Here is a 13,188-nt window from a genome sequence, read left to right as displayed (position 1 = left end):
CTGGGTCTCCGTGACGCTGCATTGCTACAGCAGAGAGAGAGAGAGAGAAAGAGAGAGAGAGAGAGAGAGAGAGAGAGAGAGAGAGAGAGAGAGAGAGAGAGAGAAACATTTCCCCCCTCAAAGCTATCAACAGCACACAGCTCTTCAGTACAGGGCAGAGCCTGGAGATCATCTGAGCCACCTGCGTCAGAGTTTTGGCTGACTTGACCTTGTGCAGACCTAAGCAGGTGACTCCAGCAGCTGTGAGGGCCTGAGTGTGACTTCCTTGCCAGTCCCCAGTGGCAGCCTTTCCCAGCATTCCTCCTAACCTCTGAGGATCCTGCTCCCTCTGCAATGCTCCCCAGGCTTGCTGGGGCTTACCGTGGTTTAGCCAGGCAGAATTTTGAAACAATTTGTTCCAGAATTGAATTTGTCAGACTTTTCTGGCTCTTGAGACAGTTAGAGAGGCCAACCTTATATTTGTGTTACAGAATAATTCCCTCATCAAAGTTTCTATCAGCAGGACAGAGATGTGGAACAGCCCTCTTTGCTCCCAGGGTCACTGCAGGACCACGTGAGACATGAAGGCAAAGAACTTTCTAGAATAATATGCAGTGTATGTACAAGCAGGGTATGCTGTCGTGTGTGTGTGTGTGCGTGCATGTGTGCGTGCGTTTGTGTATGCGTGCATGTGTGCATGTGTGTATGTGTGTGTGTGCGTGTGTGTGTATGTGTGTGTTGCGGGTATTGAGCTCAGGGCTTGCACACACTAGGCAAACACTCCACCTCTGAGCTCCCCCCACAGTCCCGTTATCACCAAGTGGCTGAGTTATGTATGTTGCTTCCATTTTGCAGAGCCAAGATTGAGGGCCAGCATTCTCCTCTGAACTGACTGTAGATGCCTTAGCTGGTAGCAGTGTGGGAAAATGTCACAGAATTAGTCATCTTGAGCCGAGGGCAGGGAGTGTTTCTAGTTGATCAGAAACATTGCCTTAAACCAAAAACTGTTCTGGTCACTCTTCCTTCAAATGCAGCACCCTGCCCCCCCCCCCTTTTTTCTTTCTTTTTTTTTGTCCTACCAGGAAAAGAAACCGGTTGGATGAGTTTTGTGTTTTCCTGCTGGGATTGTAATTTAAGCCACACTGATGGTCAATTGTGATGTTTTCCCTATATTTTTAACCTCCAATTTGTTTAATGGAAAACTTGCACTTGAAATGATTAAGACACACATAATCATAGAATGAAGAGCTACGTAAAAATTGATAGGCATTATTATGATCACAGTTCCTCTTTTGGTTCATTCCTTGGGTCTTAATATTGGTCAGAGCTGCATCTCAATGAGTTTCGAAGTGTGTGTAGTTACTAGCTAGCTCTGCGCTCCTAGGCAAATTGATTCTCTGATTTGTGCCTCTGTTTCCCCAACTTGAAAACAAGAATGTTTATATTGGGCTGGAGACATGGCTCAGAGGTTAAGGGCACTGGCTGTTCTTCCAAAGGTCCTGAGTTCAACTGCCAGCAGCCATCTATAATGAGATCTGGTGCCCTCTTCTGTCATGCAGACATACCTGCAGACAGAGCACTGTATACCTAATAAATAAATAAAGTTTAAAAAGATCAGTTAAAAAATGTTTGTATCACCAGACCTAATGAGTTGTAATAAGGACCCATCTCTTTAAAACCTATATGGAGTGCTTGGGCTCTCCCCTGTACAGAGGGAGATCTTGATTAAAAAAGCAAATTTTTAGGGGTTGGAGAGATGGCTCAGTGATTAAGAACACTGGCTGCTCTTCCAGAGGACCTGGGTTCAAATCCTACCATCCTCATGGCAACTCACAACTGTCTGGGACTCTGACACTCCACACAGATGTACATGTAGGTGAAACACCAGTGCACATAAAATAAGAATAAATAAGTCATTTTTTAAAAAGTAACTCTGGGGGCTGGAGTGATGACGCAGTGATTCAGAGTATTGGTTGCTCTTGTAGAAAACCCAGCTTTGGCTCCTGGTACCCACATGGTGGCTCACAGCTTTGGTTTCATGGAACTGACACGCTCTTTTGGCCTCCTTGGTCAACAGGCATGTACATGGCACACCGACATACATGTAGGCAACACACACACACACACACACACACACACACACACACACACACACACACCTCAGCATAATCCCGGCATATCTAAAATACTTCAGGAAATGATCCTGAGGGAAATAGGATATTCCCAGAGGTATTCTAATATTTGTTTTTTTTTTTTTTGTGGGGGGTTAAGAGGAGGCACAGATAAAACCACGAGACACCGCCCTTTTTCAGTTACAGATTTATCTGGGGGAGAATCTGGTTTCTGTTACGTCCCATGAAGAGGAAACATTGGGGGGGGGAGCTATTGGTTCCATTCACCAAAGAACAATGGCCGTTTTTTTTTGGGGGGGGAGGTGTTGTAGAAGGGCAGTTGAGTGATTCCAGACTCCAGTGAGCTCTGGGGAAGGTTAGAAGGGACAAGATGAGGCCATAGTGTCTGGAGCCCTGCCTTGGTCACTCACCTCTTCCCAGGGACAGAAGGTTTGGGACAAGCATGGTGATGGCTGTGTGGCTGTGCCTTACAAGCTTTCCTCCCCTCTCTCTGGGAAGCCCTGAGCTCTGGGTCTCTGTGGGACTGTCATTTGATAGACGAGGATGCTGATGTTCCAGGAGGCATGGAGGCCATTCCGGCCTCCACACAGACTGACGATTGTATATCACCATTCCGTCTTACAGAAACCTTGCTGTTCAACAAGAATTATCTGACACATTTCGCTTCATGGTCATGTGGCTTCCTGGGACATTCCCATGGCTCGGTGCGCTGTGCGAGTCTCCGATATGCATGTGTGGTTTTTAAATTCTCCTCATGGTTAGAACCTGCCATTTACTGGGCTCCTGCCCCCAGCAGGCTCAGAGAGCAGTTGGAGTCACCTGCTCCGGCCTTACAGGCTGCAGGCTCACAGAAGAGGCAGGAAGGAACCTGGTTAGTCACTCATTCACATTCCAGGGCATAGGACAGTAACGCCAGTCTTCTTTGAGGATCTAGGCTTGAGGCAGAGAGGCTAATCTCTGAGTGTATCTTCCGCTAATGACACTACGAGGGCCCTAGCATGTCCCTGGGAAGGGTGAGGCAGGAGGATGTGGGCTGTGGCATCTGCTTATGAACTCTGTGACCTCTTGTCTCTGGGTCCAAGAGCTATAATAAGCCTGCTGATTCACCAGGTGGACTTCTGGGACTTCTGCTCAGGCAGATCCTGTACATTCCCCTCTGTAGCTCTTGGTGCTCGCTCGCTGCTCACACAGGAGGAAGACCCAGCTCTCCGGGCCCATTTGAGCTGCAGTCTGCCTTGGGAATCCCTTGGGGGCTGGTGTGGCTAATCTGGCCATACCTAAGCTCAAGCCAAATCACACATCGGATCACCCCAGAAAGTCAAGTGGAAGATGATACCTATTTGAGAAAGCGAGAGAAGTTTCCTTCAGGGAACCCTTGGGGACAAGGCAATCTTTATGACACAGTCTTACTGTGAAATTTCAGTGGTCAGCAATCCTATAGTTTGACACGTCACTGGGCTTTTTAAAGTGTGCTCACGGCAGGGGATTTGGTCTTTCTAATGAACTGCCAAAGACTCCTACCGAGCGTTTAGTGCTGGGGTGGAACTCTGGTGACCTTGGGTAAGTAATTTTCCACCATCTAGGTCTGCACTCTTCCACCTGCGAGAGAACACTCGCTTTGGTACTTATATGGACTGTACCCTCTAGGATGCTGGGGTAACCATAAGGCCACTACTTAAGGGGGGGCCTTACTATGTGTCCAGGTACTGGACCAAGGTAAGTTTCTGTTCTTACCCAATTCCACCAGAGCCCCTTGCGTTCCCAGTACCCCGTGCTCTGCAGCGTTGCTGCTTCCCCTTAGCCCTTGTCATTTTCTACCGCATTCTATTATTCACTAACGTAGTTCAGTTCTGGTCTCACCATGGTTTGGAGCCTCTTGCCTTGTGTAACTCTAGTGGGCCCTTGAGTAGGCTTTTTGGCATCTATCTGTTGCAAGTGTACAAAAAAAAGTCTCCAAAGAAAGCTCGTTTTATTGGTAAAGCAACCATCCCACCCTCTCTGAGCCTGGCTGTAGTCTTGTGTCCCTCCCCCTCCCCCCACTTCGCAAAGCTGAAACCTCTGACATTGTCCTTGTGATCAAGTAATCCTTCCAAAATATTAGTGCCCGTCCCCTGCACGTATCAGGCCCCCTGCTAGAGTCTCGGGCAGAGTGGCAACTTGTCATATAGCTGATGGTTTGAGGGCTTGAATTGATTTTCATCACGCCAAGAAAAGAATCTTCCAGTGTTTGTTAGAAAAATCTCAAGCCCAGCTACTACTAGCTGGAGTTTGCCGGAGCCTCCCAGGCCTTCCCAACCTGATTTTCTCCCTTCCTGCCGCCTTCCTTTTGTGAAACGTTTCTTCCCCCCTTTTTTTTGCTTGCAGCCAGTTCAGCTCTCCTGTAGGCTACAATGTGTCAGTTGTTATAAAATCCGGGAGGCGGAGTCTAGTGACGAGGGCGGTGGAGGAGAGCTCCACCAGCCCTGCGGGGTGAGCAGTCCATCCCTGGGTCCGGCGGAGCTAACACACTACAGGCGGAAAACTTCCATCTCCATCTCCTGGCTTTGATCCTTACCGGACAGCAGACCCGAGGCGCCGACCGACCGGAGGGAGGATGAGAGATGACCGGTCCTTTGGCAACCTGACCATCTCCTTAGCAGAGCCTTCCAAAGCGAACCGGAGGCTGGCCACACGACCCAGGAGGCGCCGCGCCTCTTGTGGATGTGTGTGTATGAGTGAACAAGCGGGTGTATGTGGTGTGTGTGTGTGAGTGAGGGTGTGTGAGTGAGGGTGTGTGTGTGTGCATGTGTGTATGTGTGAGCTTGTGGTGTGGATGGGTGTGTGCACAGCACAATTGCGTGGAAGCGTGTCCGGGTGAGTGTGCACTCGTGAGTGTGTTTGTGTGTGTGTGTGTGTGTGTGTACGTGCGTGCTCTTGGCTGCTATTATTATTATTTTGGAAGAAAAATCCTGGAAATCTGGGGCAGGTTATGGTACTCCCAGGGTGATTTCTCCTTTTGCAAGAGGAGCTGACCAGAGAAAGCCACCAGAGCCATTTCCCTGCCAGCAGAGAGCATTTTCCTCCCTGAAGAAGGATTTCTACCCAGCTCTGCAGCCAAGTAAAAGAGATTAGCCTTGAAACCTGTGAAATCGACTATCGCTGTGTGATTACCCAGGCTTGGGAGAGGACTTGGAAAGAAAAGGAGAAATAAATCAAACAGCCTGTCAGGTTTTTTTTTCTTTTGCCACGTTGGAAGATGTCATCTCAAACTAAGTTCAAGAAAGACAAAGAGATCATTGCCGAATATGAAGCCCAAATAAAAGGTGAGCTGCGGGGGCCGAGGGACTTTGCCCTCCCTCCCTTCCCTGTCTCTCCCTCCTCCGTCTCCTCCTCTGCCTCCTGGCCTTGGTGAGAAGTTGCTCTGCTGCAATAATCTTATTGTAAGGGGGAAGAGCAGCGGCTGCACAAGTCCAGACTGGCTCCCACTGCAGATAGCGCCTGGGCTGGGAGCGTGAATTACAGAAAGGGCAGAAATCTCTGCATTGCAGGTGTGTGGGGAAGATCCTACGCCTGACTTTAGGAGTGTCACCGGCACTCCATCAGCTTGGCCGTGATCTGTCACTCTAAGGCCATTTTGACAGTCCAGGCCTCCTCCCCGTCACTACCACTGTGAAAGCCCTTTGCTATTTATGTATATATTTTCTGATCTGCTCTCCCCACCCCCCCTTTTTTTTTGGGCTTTTGTGGGTGGTTGTTTCTGCCTCTGCTGCCTTCTCTGGGCTGAAATTCAAATGCACGCGTATCGGCTGTGGGGGACACCGCATCCTTAAGTAGCCCTTCTTTGTCAGCGGCGTGTCTTGCCTGGTCTGAGTTGCCATGGATTAACTGTTATGGGACATATTGATCCAGACTAATGCAGGCATTTAGGCATAAAGCGAGAGTTCTGTGCAGAAGATAGATTATCCGCTGCTGTACAGCCCGGCCCTTCTGTACGCGGTTGTTTCGGGTCATGAGCTTTGGTCCAAAGCCAACACCTCAGTGTACAGTTTGGACTGGTAGGTGCTGCCTGGCTCCCATGGTTCTGGAGAAAGTCTGCCTGCTTGGGAGAGCGAGATGACCTTTGGGTGCTGATTCCAGCTTTGGTGGCACAGAACCCACACTTCTTGCAGAAGCCGCTCCCTAAATCCATGCTAGCTGAGCAAGAGAAGGGCTGTGGTTGTACAGCTCAATGCAGGCAGGCGGCATCCGCCCTCGGGCCAGATGGTGGGCTTTCTAAGCACAGCTTCAGCGGGGAGAGCTGAAGGCTCCTTGCCCTGCTTCCTCTTTGCGGAGCCTGTGCCCCGAGAGAAGTCTCGGCTGTGGCTCTCAGCACCCATTTTCATTCTGGTCCCTGGTTCTTCTTGCTGCGACACAGGGTGTGTTGTGGTTTCACATGGAGTGGGCAAAATACATCTCCAGTGGGTGTGGAGGCCTGGCTTGGGGGCTGTGTAGATGCTGCTTTGAGGTTCTCGTGACCTGAGGGTGCCACGCCTGTTACTAGTGCTGCCTGAGGGCTCCCCGCCCTAGGAAGTCAGGGGCCTCAGGCTGCCTGTCCCCTGCTGCTTTCACCCTTCAGATATTGGGGAGGGCTTTGAAAGGGGAGCAGGCATGGAGTGGGGGTGGGGTAGGGGCTTGATGTTTTCCTGGTCTTTTAGCTTTGGGTCAGACAAGCATGCTGAAGGCCCCCCTGGGTGGGTCCCAGGGCGAAAGGAAGAGAAATCTTTCCTCTTCTCTGACCTCCTCCTTAGTTTTTAGCTCACTGTCAGAAGCAGTCAGTGTATCAGCCTTGCTGACAATTTCAAAACAAGTCCTTTAGCTGCCAGAGATCGGAATTCACACAACTGCTCGGAACAAAAGCTGATTTTCAATTTCGTCTATCTACTTTTTAAGGAGTTTATATATTTTTGGAGAAACTCTTGACTGTTTTTTTTAATTAAGCATTTAAAAATTTAAAAATTAAACATTTAAAATTAAAACAGAAAAACGTGATGACAGAGACGAGAAGGGGATGTTTGGATCAATTTGTCTTAGTAGGAAATCTGCTTATCTCCCCTTGAAAGGGTTGCTGCCACTGTGCCAGTCGGCCTTTCCTGAGGTCCCACAGAGCATCAATTGCTCCATCTTTTCACCTTTCACCTTTATTTTAATGGCTAACCAGCAAATACCAGGCAATAATAATGAATTTCTTCGGGAAATTGGTCCGAAAGATCTGGTCTCTTTGGTTTAGTTAAAAAAAAAAATTTTTTTTTTTTTTTTCTCTAGCTGGCATCCTGAAGATGTAGTTTGTAGGACTGCTGCACCTGAAGCGCTTTGAAATCTTTCTGACGACGTTCAATGTGTTGGCCTGGCGTGTAGCTCGGTGGTAGAGCACTTGCCTAGCGTGTTCCGGGCCTTGGGTTCCATCCACAGCCGTGTTTGTTAAGCACTGTCGTAGGATTGATGCGCCCAGGGATCTCCAGCTTCTGGGGCTCAGTTACAGACATCACTGCTCTTGGCCTGCGTGGTGTGCAGAAGGGTTAGTGTGAATCCAGTTCAGAGGTAGGAGCTGAGCCTGGCAGCTCTCGTGACTTACCCAAGGTCGCAAGGCCGTTATCTTCCCAGGCTTGGTGTCCCTGGTACATTGTTTGGCTGACACAGCCCCTTGAAGGATTGATGTCAGTAGCAGATGGCAGCCTTGTGCTGGAACTGGCAGCCTCTTGATGGCATCCCATTGTTTCCCCTCTGATTTTCTTCCCCCTGCTCTGTGGCTTGTCTCTGAGGAATGTTTGACCGATGAGCAAAAATAATGCTGGATGCCAGTTACTTTCTTCCTGGCATTTAGCCAGGTTGGTACAACCAGCCTGCTTCATTAAACAAGTCTCCTAGACTGTGGGTTTCGTGAGGGGAACTTAACGGTTTTTCAAAAACAATATTGAGTTCTCTGTTGGCTTTCTCCTTTTTGTCTCTGAGCAAGGCCTTTGCTGACTTGACAAAGGACGGACACTTTCATACAGCATTTATGTTGTCAACATTTGAGATTCAAGCCTTCTCTTGTCTCCCCAGATACCTGAGTCAATCGCTCTGACTGCATACTTGTGCTTGTGTATTCCAGGGATGGAAAACTCAGCATCCTCCAGGCCCACATACTTTATATTTGGACAGCTGTGGCTCATGGATTTTTTTTCTTCAATGGCATCACCCACCCATTGGTTCTATAATTTCTTCTTCATGAGGACTTCTTAGGATAGGATAGACACTTTTCCGTAACTGCCCATACAGTTGGGTGTTGGGAGCCTCTGGTTGTGCCACTGACTGTAGCTAACCTTATTTGCTTTGATAACAAGGCCCACTCCCATTTCGTGTTTTCTTTGCTTCACTTGTGTATTTGGGTATTGTGGGGAATTTCTCATGTACCCCAGGACAGCCTTGCACTTTGTAGCCAAGGATGAGTTTGAACTCCTGATACTCCTGCCTCTTAAGTACTGGGTTTATAGGAATGCATCAGCATGCTGGGTTTATAGAAGCTATGCTGGGGATTGAACCCAGGGCTTCCTGCGTGCTATGCGAAGCTGCCAACAGAGCCGCCTACCAGTCCTTCACTTTCCTTCCATCCACTGCTTCATGGGCTGCAAATCCCAATGCCTTGGGTGCCTGGAGGGTAGAATGAAGATGATTTGAGACAGTGGCACACCTTACGGACAGCAGGAGAAAGGGTGGCGACAGTTATGGTAGACCCGAGGCCACACACCCTGTCCCAATGCACAGCCATACTTGAGTGCAACCATTTGCTGCCACTTTTAAGCCCACCCACATCTTTCAGTTTTCTGTCGATGTCAGTAACTTGCAGGAAAGCTTCACGTTTTCAAAGAGGTTTTGCCGAGAAGATGCCCCAAAGATTTAACAATTAATACTTGGTCAATATGGTAGAAGAAAGACAACACCCCCCCCCTTCTGCTGGCTGTAATACTCTACCAGTATATCCTAGGTGTAACCTTCACTGGTTACACCATGCACGTCTGCTCCTCTAGTCTAGGGGGTCTTGTTAGGAACGCAGTGAATCTGTGCTGACTTGTTCTTGGTTCTCCCACGCTGGCTCCAGACAGACATCACTTCCTATCGTTGGTGCTTCTCGCTGTCCCTTATAATCTGCTTGACAATCTGCTTGTGAACCTTGCCTGAGAGTGAAATTACATTCTCGATCTGGAAACTGGCAGGCTCTCACTCCGTTCCCTTTCTGACAATCAGAACATTTGCCTGTCTCCAGCCTCTTGGCATCTCTCCTGTCCTCCGCAGTTCCCTTGGAGATCACTGATAGCATTTGGGGATCTTATCTGCTGCATCCTCCATACCCTGAGCGCTAATTGATCTCACTGCCAGACATAATGGTCTGTTCCACATTCGCTCATGGCATTTCTGTTTCCATTTCAGCCCAGTAGACAGTGAAACAGGAGCTCTCTGACTGACTCTAGGGATATTCATATTCGTTTTAGGATAACTTTTTAATAGTAAAAGTGAAAAAAATTGGGTAAGAAAAGCTAGCATAGAGGATAAGCATGCAGGAGTGGGTATTACTCATTTGTTCATGTATTCATTCAACAAACATTGACTGTCAACTGTGTCCTTAAGTCTTGTGTGGAATTTCATGAATATATATATAATATATTAAATAGTGTACTATATACATACATATATATGTATATATATATGTATGTATATAGTACAATATTTAATTTATCTTCTAAGACTTCCTTGGGAAATGATATTAAAAAAAAAAGAAGAAAATTGAAAAGGCCCACGATACCACAGTACAACCTTACAACTGAGTGTCAGTATGAGCTTGGTCTTGTAGAGAGCTTCCTACATGATCCTTGGGAGGGCTGGAGCTTCCTCAGGATGCAGGTGCAGCACACTGCATGGGGGAACTGTGGGGGATGGTGGGAAGAGTGGTCAGAAGGGCAGTTCTAGCGGGCAAGCATTGTGTGCTCCAGCTTGTCATTGCCTGGCTGGAATGTGAGCCCGTGGTGGGCAGTTCTCCCACTGTTAGGAGGAAAGCTGAACTGAAACAAAATCTCTTAGTTGCTTAAATGGTGGCCCAACTTTTAAAAATTCTACCCTGTCTAACCAAACAGTGGAATACGGCCAAGGCAGCCTTTAAGGTGAAGTCCATAAAAACGTGGCGTGGAGCAGCAGCCAACATCTTCCTTCATCTTTGTGGTTTCCTCTAAGATAAGCCCGCGGTCTTACAACACTCTAGAAGTCTCCTCCTCCCCCCAGGTCCTCCATACTCCTTTCCTCCCACCATCCTCTTCCTGTGCGTGCCTTTGCTCTCATTGCCTCCGCTCTGTCCAACCGCCATCCCTCTTCAAAGTCTGCTCAGATGGCCATCCTCGACATAGGCTGCCTTCCCGGCTCTCCTAGGCGGTATTAGTAGTTCCTTCCATCTGCCTCTCTACCCTTAGCACTGTTACTCTTCATCCAAATCTAGCGTTTAGCCCTCATCCATGAACTCCCAAGGGCAACATGCAGGTAGCCATCTCTGTTTCTTCAGGGTACTTAGTGTACAATTGGTTGAGAGTGACTGGGAAGTGTTTGTTTCGCCACCTCCCTTAGCCTGGACTGCTTCAGCAGAACACACCAGCTGCGTGGCTCTTCCCTCTTTCTCCCAGTTCAGGAGGCTGGTGATTCCAAGATCAAGGTGCCAGCAGATTCGGTTTCTGGTGAGAGACCACTTCCTGACTTGTCGACAGCTGCGTTCCTGTTGTGCCATCACTGGCCTTCCTTCAGAATTCACAATGATAAAGTGTCTTCCTTCTTTTAGGGGCACAGTCACATCTGGAGGTAGCCACAATTTGTGCCCCCTCTCAGTGCCACCATATTGGGTGTGGGTGTGGGGCTCTTATAAGCATTTTAGAGGACACAAACCCTTGGTCTAGAATGTCATTCTTCCTGTTCCATTGAGAGGAGACGCTTTACTGTGTGCTGAGTTTCTTACTTTATCTCTGGTGGTTGTTAGTGGAACTTTGGTGAAGGGTGTGTTGGAAGTCAGTGGGTCTTCGATGAGTTCTGATGGGGTGCAGTCTGGTAAGGCTCCTTCTAGCCAGCCATCCGTGGATCTAAGGGTCTATGTTGGCCATTTCCTGAAATGTTTTTTTCCCTATCAGAGGTTATAGATTAGTGATGATTCTCCAGGTAGCTCCTTCATTCATCCTCTCAGGGCTGTTACATGCCTTGCTTTGGGCTATATAGCTTTACCTAGTTGGAGGGAGGCAATTTGTGTTTTTCTCTTGTTTTGTGACCCTTCTACCTCTGCAAGAGATTCACTGCTTTTCTAGATGAAGAGCTGAAGTTTAGAGAAATGAAATCAGTTGCCTTAGATGTCTCAGGGACCCACGGCAAAACCAGGTTTGGAAAGGAATCTTTCCAACTTCCAATGGCATAGGAAGACAAAAATGCAGGTGGAGGCAACATGGTGTTGGAACCCGGGGGTTCCTTTAGAGAGAGTCTGGGCAGAGTGGGCCTGGTTCAGTGCTGTGGCCTAGTTAGTGCCAGCCCTCTTCGGAGCAACTGAGTGCATGTCAGTGGGTGCATTGCTCTGGTGGGAAGTGGGTACTTGGGGTGACAGAGTTGCAAGGTGCTTTGGAAAGATGAGGGGAAGGTGGGTAGGATGGGGATGATTGGAGAGATTGGGGCTCCTGAAGTACCTGCTGGGAAGGGGACAGTGCTATTGTCTCTAATGTGCTGAGCTGAAGAACCTGTGGCCTCAGACAGGACCCAGGAAGTGGGGTCCCAGCCTCCGGTTCACTGGGAAGTGACTCATTCCTGATAGCTTATTGGTTTTTCTGTGGAGTCTCTTGGCTGGCCAGGAACTGGGCTTTGGGTTATGTTCTAATTTGTTGACTCATCCTACCAGCTTGTGTTTAGGGTACTGTTTCCTGAAGTGTATCAGATGAAATTGGATGGAAGAGGTTTCGGGTGAAAGAAAATAGCTGGATGCTTCAATAGGTCTCGAAAATTCTAGGATAAACTAGAGGAAGTGACCTGTTTCCCCAGGGCTTCAGACAGTCTTGGCAGTGCTGGGCATGAACTGTAGAGTCGAGCCAGTCTTCCCAAACTTTATTCACCCCAAAAGCCTCGTTCCCCAGCTAGCTTGCAAGATCCTTCCTTGGTTCATGGTATGAAACATGCCAGCCCTCACTACTCATGAATTATCCATGTCTTTTCTTTTTGCCCATTACCCAATTCCCCGATTCCTTAAGTGCTTTTCTCAGGAGGCAGTTTGAAGACAGACACAGGGAAACAAATGCCCACCCAGTTCTGCTAAGTAATATCAGCATGTTGCCTTGTGGTCACTTAGAACATGTGAGTTTTGACATTTCCAACGGTAGAAAGCTCAACTACTGATTCAATCACATGGCAGAATGGTCAGCTACTGATCCAACAGTCTGGGTGTGACAGCGGGGTATGTATGCACGAGGGTAGGGGGTGTTCAAGGCTCCTCGAGTGGATCTCACACTGCCCACTGGAATTGTCTGTTCTGTGCCCAGTGATAACAGTGGGGATAAAAACTGAAGAGCCCATGACTCCTGCAGCTCTGAATGAGCCAACCTTGGCCACGACCCAGAGACACAAGAAAGACCCTTTCTTCTCTTTCTGTTACTTGGTTTCCATTTCTTGTCTCTGTTTCGCTGGGTAGTGACAGAGATAAACCTGGGCCAACTTGGGGCCTCTCTACTGTTTCTTCTGGGATGGTGATCCAAGATCCAGAGGAACTTGAGCAGGCCAGGGTGCTTGTGAACCACAGGCTGTAATTTGCTATCAGTCGAGTTTGGCAGCTGCAGAACTGGGGTGTGATTTTTCTTACTGAGTCTTCAGTGGTTAATCGGTTTTTGTCCCTTATGTGTCTCCTTTTCTCATCCTCTTGTATGTAATATGCAGGAATTGGGGGTGGGGGCCATCATGTGATTTGCATGTATACTGACTTTGGCCCACCTTGGTTGCCCCTTTGAACCTTGATTTCTGCTTTAACAGAAATCTTGTCTCTTTTTAGTTCCCATGAATCTGTTTGATAACTCTTTTTGCT

The 13,188-nt window shown here is 48.3% G+C and overlaps 1 protein-coding gene across 3 annotated transcripts in view; it reads left to right on the top strand.

Moving 5' to 3' along the window:
- The first annotated feature begins 4,558 nt into the window (after nt 1-4,558).
- Srgap3 (SLIT-ROBO Rho GTPase activating protein 3) overlaps nt 4,559-13,188 on the top strand; it is a 221,035-nt gene continuing 212,405 nt past the window's right edge. Inside the window, exon 1 of one of the 3 annotated variants that reach the window (XM_005364990.3) lies at nt 4,559-5,413. In XM_005364990.3, the coding sequence (XP_005365047.1) occupies nt 5,347-5,413 (67 nt within the window). In that variant the 5' untranslated portion in view covers nt 4,559-5,346. The remainder of the gene's footprint in view (nt 5,414-13,188) is intronic. The other 2 variants (XM_005364988.3, XM_005364989.3) reach the window with 2 other exon arrangements.

Source organism: Microtus ochrogaster, unplaced genomic scaffold, assembly GCF_000317375.1.
Source record: "Microtus ochrogaster isolate Prairie Vole_2 unplaced genomic scaffold, MicOch1.0 UNK1, whole genome shotgun sequence".
In the NCBI taxonomy this organism is placed as follows: Eukaryota; Metazoa; Chordata; class Mammalia; order Rodentia; family Cricetidae; genus Microtus; species Microtus ochrogaster.
This window is presented reverse-complemented; position numbering and strand designations above follow the sequence as displayed.